The sequence below is a fragment of the Lipotes vexillifer genome, unplaced genomic scaffold (genome assembly GCF_000442215.2).
Source record: "Lipotes vexillifer unplaced genomic scaffold, Lipotes_vexillifer_v1.1 scaffold182, whole genome shotgun sequence".
Classification (NCBI taxonomy): Eukaryota; Metazoa; Chordata; class Mammalia; order Artiodactyla; family Lipotidae; genus Lipotes; species Lipotes vexillifer.
The window spans coordinates 8,111,519-8,117,160 of NW_006798798.1; the positions used below are offsets into that span (position 1 = coordinate 8,111,519).

Consider the following 5,642-nt stretch of genomic DNA (forward strand, 5'->3'; position numbering starts at 1 on the left):
CGCTGACCGACGGGGGCAAGGCCTTCTCCATCGCCTTTGCGCTGCTGGGCGTGCCAGCCACCATGCTGCTGCTGACCGCCTCGGCCCAGCGGCTGTCCCTGCTGCTCTCCCACACGCCCCTGTCCTGGCTGAGCCGGCGCTGGGGCTGCCACCCCCCACAGGCGGCCCGCTGGCACCTGGTGGTCCTGCTGGGGGTCGTGGTGACCATCTGCTTCCTGGTGCCGGCTGCAGTCTTTGCCCACCTTGAGGAGGACTGGAGCTTCCTGGACGCCTTCTACTTCTGCTTCATCTCTCTGTCCACCATTGGCCTGGGTGACTATGTACCTGGAGAGGCCCCCGGCCAGCCCTACCGGGCCCTCTACAAGGTGCTGGTCACAGGTGAGTGGGGTGGCTGGCCAGGGACCGAGGGCCGGGTCTGAGGGGAACCTGGCCCCAACCCAGGGGGGATTTGAAAGTCACTGCCCCATCTTTTGGGGTCCTGTAGCCCCACGGCCATGACCTGGAGGTCTGAGTCCACCCATCGCCCCTCTGCCGTCTCTGCAGTCTACCTCTTCCTGGGCCTGGTCGCCATGGTGCTCGTGCTGCAGACTTTCCGCCGTGTGTCTGACCTTCATGGCCTCACAGAGCTCATCCTGCTGCCCAATCCATGCCCTACCAGCTTCGACGAGGATGGGGACGATCGGGTGGACATTCTGGGCCGCCAGCCAGAGCCACACCAGCAATTCACTGCCGGCTTGCACCCTGACTATGCCTCCATCCCCAGGTAGCTGGGGCAGGTGCCGCGAGGCTGCGGACCTGGCCTGCGGCTGAGGGGCCCAAGGGACTGCACTGACAGACTAGTACGTCCACAAGCACATGCAAGTGCTCCTGAGGCTCTGCCTCCGCTATCCGTCTGTCCTTTGTCTTACCTGCCTGAGCACCACCCGGATCCAGGAACCAGCATTGCCTAAGTTTCCCCTGCCCCTCCTCTCACCTCCCTGCACACTCTGTGCTTCCCTGGCTTTCTCACCGTCTCTGTCTTTCCCTCTCACCATCTCTTTGTTTCTCATTCTTTTACCCACACCATCTACCGCTCACCACCTGCTGATTCTCCCAGGCTCTGGGCTCAGACCTCATTTCAGGTGCTAGACCAGTCACTCCACTTTGGCCAAGTGAACGGCCCTCTTAGAGCCTTGATCTCCTCATCTGTCAAGTGGAAAGAGTATATTCACTCATTCAAAACTCCCTCCTCTGTGCCAACCCATGCTGGGCAGTGCTAGGGACATAGTAGTGTTCCAGATGGTCTGGGCCCTGCTCTCATGGGGCTTGCGTCCTGTAAGGTAGACAGACCTGTCCCCACACAGTGACAGTCCATAACAGGCAAGACTTCAGTGGGGGGGTGAGGGTGGCGGTGGGCAGAGTGGTCAGGGCTAGGGTGGAGGGAGCACAGGTAATGTACCCAATCCAGCCTGGAAGGTCAGGGAGGGCTTCCTGGAGGAAGGGGCAACTGAACTCAGACCTGAAATCTGAGGAGTAGTCCGGGGAAGAAGGTGTACCTGACTCATTTTCCTCAAGTGTATCCAGGGAGCAAGACACATTCGGAGACTCCTGGGGTAGGCTTGTGTGATAGAATCTTCTTCAGCAGCCTGGCAGGCAGGAAGCTAAGGCACTGCTCTTCGTGAGACGCCATTGTAACAGCTGTTCCCGTTTACCAAGGACTAATTACATTAGGTGCACTGGGCTCTGAAGCCAGCCTGCTTGGGCTCAAATCCCAACTCAGTCCTGCCTGTGTCCTTGGGTGGTCACTTTGCCTCTGTGATTCTTGGTTTCCTCATCAGTAAAATGGCAATAACAAAAGATGATTTCACAGAGCCCACCATGTTATTCTGTGATGCTTTCTTTGGCCAGGCCCTGTTCTGGGTACTTTACATATGAGGTAGATAATGATAATATTATCAGTGGACATGAGCATATCGTAAGCATCCTTAAAGGACCATCTTGGGAACTTGGCTTCTTTCTTGAGGGCACTAGAGAGCCATGGAAGGGTTTTGAGCAGGAGAGGGCCATGGTTAGGTTTGGGTTTTAGCTGCTGTGTGCAGGGGGACACTGAGGCTGGGTGCCCAGGGGAGGCTGGGGCAGGAACAAAGCAGGAGACAGTGGGACTGGGTAGGGCCAAGGGAAGAGGAGGAGGGGGTGAGTCGAGGGATGCTCAGAAGGCCAAGTGGACAGGCCATAAGCCTTACAGACTTGGGAGGGATAAGGCCAGAGAAAGGTCCAAGGTTGGTCAGCTGCCCCTGAGGTGGGAGCCTGGGAGAAAGAACAGATTTGAAGGGAGATGCTGAGGCTTGTTTGGAACATGATGGCTGTGGAGGGCTAACAGGACACACAGGAGAAGGCATCAGGAGGTTACAGGACCCTCAGGGCAAGGGCTCAGTGGGTGGTTGAGGCTGGAGACAGACAAGGAAACCAAGGCCATGAAGGTGGGTGTGACAGCTCTGGGTGGGAATGAAGAGAGAAGACCAGCCTTGAGAAATCAGCCTTAGGGTATTTATATATTTATATCAGTAAGGAAAGATTTGGGTTGCAAGTAACCAAATCCTGACTGGCACTGGCTGAAACGATGAGATGGTTGTATATTGTACATCACCAGAGTTGGGGACAGCTCCAGGCATGATACAATCCACAGCTCCAAGAGGGTCTTGTGGTCCCAGGTTCCCTCTCTTTCTGCTCTGTTACCCTCAGCTGAAGGCTTGGCTCCCACATGGGCTCTCCTTATGGCCCCAGAGTGGCTGCCACAGATCCAGGCGTCACAATCAGACATGTTAATTTTTAGTACAGGAAGTTGGCGGGGTGCGAAGCGGGGGGCATCTCTTCCCATGGTGCCATTTTGGAAACAAGGAAACCTTTTTCCAGTGTCTCCCAGCAGCCTTCCTCTTCCATCTCATTGGCCGAAATTGGCTCACATGCACATCCTGACCCAAACATTGGCCAGAGTGATGGCATCACCATGATTAGCTTGGATTCCTCAGGATTCCCCCTGCCGCCCAGGTCTGAGGCTGGGGCTGAGGTTTTAGTTTGCAGGCTGGTGATACTTGAACAAAATTGGGCTTCTATTAGAAAGGCAGAAAGTTGGGAGAATGGGCAGACATCAATAAACTAATCAGCCAAGGCAGTGATGTACAATTATGCAGGTGGGGACCTACATAAGGGATGCCTAGCTGGTAGGGTGGAAACAAATAGGGGCTGAAGTTCGTGGCTGAATATGCCCAAAGGGGACTTCTTTTTCTAATTAACATAACAGCACCATATGGTGAGCAGTGACCCTTCAACCAATGCCCTCCTACCAGAGAGAAGAGCTTACAAAGGAGACAGAAAAGGAGTTCTAGAGAGGAGTAGGAAAACCAGGAGGGTGGGGAGTATTGGTAAGAGATGAGAGAATTTTAAGGAGGGAGAAGGCAACATTGTCAAATGATGCTAAGAAGTCACACAAAACTGTTTTAATAACAGTGATAGAAAACACTTATATGGGATTTACTATGTGCCAGGCATTGTTCCAAGCCCCTGATACACAAGAATTTATTTAACCCTCTCAGCAACTCTGTGAGTCAGGTCATTCTCCATATTGCAGATGAGGAAAGGAGGCCCAGAGAGGTTAAATAACTTATCCAAGGTCACACAGGAAATGCAAAACTGGGATTTGGACAAACTTTTGGTTGGTCACCTTGTCCCATGGAGGCTCAGAAACACCCACTGTCTAGCTCTTTCTCAGTCTCCCAGCCTTCCTGGCTCCTCAGCATGGTCGTTGACCCTGCTGCTAAAGTCACTAGCTGGGTGGAAGGCAGTTGCTTGGGGGAGGTGCCTGTGTGATCTGGTTTCTGCTCCTCACCACTTATCCTTCCAAATTCCCCCGGAAAAAGAAATCAGGCCCTGCTCAGTTCAAGATATTAAAAAAAAAAAAAAAAGCACATGGTTAAAAATGGAAAAAGTAGAAAAGACTGTACAGTGAAAAGTAAGTCTTCCTCCTGTACTTGGGCTGAATTGACAGATTTCTCAGGTCTCCTAGGCATGTACCAGCAATATACATGTGTGTGTATATGTGTGTTATTAATTTTTTTCTTTCACTCTACATAAGTGGTACCTAGTACAGTGAGGGGGTTACAATCACAGACTCTGGAGGCAAAGTCCCTGGGTATAAATCTGAACTCTGTCACTTCTGGGCTTTGTGGTTTTGGGCAAGTGATTTCACCTTCCTGTGCCTGAGTTTGCCAATCTGTGAAATGGTATGATAACAGCACCTACCTCATGGACTTGTTGGAGAATTAAGCAATTTAATACTGTAAAGCTCTTAGAACAGTGTCTGGTGCTCAATAAAATGTCAGCTAATGGTTATTGTCATTTCTGCACCTTTTTCATATTATATGTTTCATATATACATGTATGATTTTATATGCTTTTCTAATATTCTCTTTTCTGCACCTTGCTTTTTTCACCAACCCAGTGTCATTCGGAGATCATTCAAGAGGCACACAAGTAGGTCTCCTATCCTTTTTTATGTCTGTGGTGCCTCGTCTAGGACCCACATCCCATAAATTATTTCCACGTTTCATTAACAGACATGTGGGTGGCTGCCAGTCTTTTGCTGTCATAAGTGATGCTGTAGGGTGTACCTTGTGCATCAAGGTAACAGAGGCCCTCCCCTTGGTGGGGCTATATTCCTGAGTGCGGGGGGGTGCCATGAGGACACCCCAGGCTCTCTGCCTGTGTGAGTCTAGAAGGGCTCAGGTACACAGCTGCTGGATTTCTTCCCTCAGATTAAGTCACCCTCCCTGGTCTGTGGGGATGGGCTGGGGGGTGGGGAGCACAGACCCCTGTCAGCTCTTCATTTACGTAGAACGCCTATAATGTGCTGTGTTGCACAGAGTTGGGAACAAGTGACAGAGAAAGACCTAGGCCCTACCCTCACGGAGCCTGTGATGCAGTGGGAAACAAAGACGCATTCCCAGATAGACATGGCCTAGCATGGTCAGGGGAAGGATGGGGGCTGCTCACATGTCATAGACAAGACCTGAAAGGAGCAAAGTGGTCAGCCAGTGACAAAGTAGGAAATAGCATTCCAGAGGGTGTTACAGCAGGTGCACACTCTGGAGGAGAGCGAGCATGCTTGATCAAGGATATTCAAGTCGCTCCGTGTGACTAGGCTTTGGACTACAGAGGGAGAAAAGGTGCCTGGGCTAGGAAGGACTACAGGGATGAGATTATGCAGGGCTCTGGAAAACAATTTAGTTTGGATGTTTCCCTGGGGTCCTGGGGAGTCATGGAAGGTTCTCAGGGTGTTGTCCCCAGACCATTAGTATCAGCATCACCTGGAATCTTGCTGGAAATACAAATTCTCCAGCCCCATCTCAAAACTTACTGAATCAAAACCCCTGGGGGTGGACCCCAACAACCTGTTTTAACAAGCTCTTTTGGTGAGTCTAATGCATGCTAAAATTTGAAAACCACTGGGGTTTAGAGTAAAGTCAGCTTTGCAGTTCATCAAAAAAAATCATGGTCTGGGGAATTCCCTGGCGGTCCAATGTTAGGACTCTATACTTTCATTGCAGAGGGCCCAGGTTCAATCCCTGGTCGGGGAACTAGGATCCCCGGGGGGGGGGGGGGGGGGG

At 51.7% G+C, this 5,642-nt stretch overlaps 1 protein-coding gene across 1 annotated transcript in view; it reads left to right on the forward strand.

Moving 5' to 3' along the window:
• Positions 1-767, forward strand: part of KCNK6 (potassium two pore domain channel subfamily K member 6) — a 7,559-nt gene extending 6,792 nt beyond the window's left edge. The window contains 2 exon segments of the mRNA XM_007471067.1: positions 1-378; positions 544-767. The exon segment at positions 1-378 is cut by the window's left edge and continues 28 nt beyond it. Coding sequence (XP_007471129.1) covers positions 1-378; positions 544-767 — 602 coding nt within the window.
• Positions 768-5,642: the final 4,875 nt, after the last annotated feature.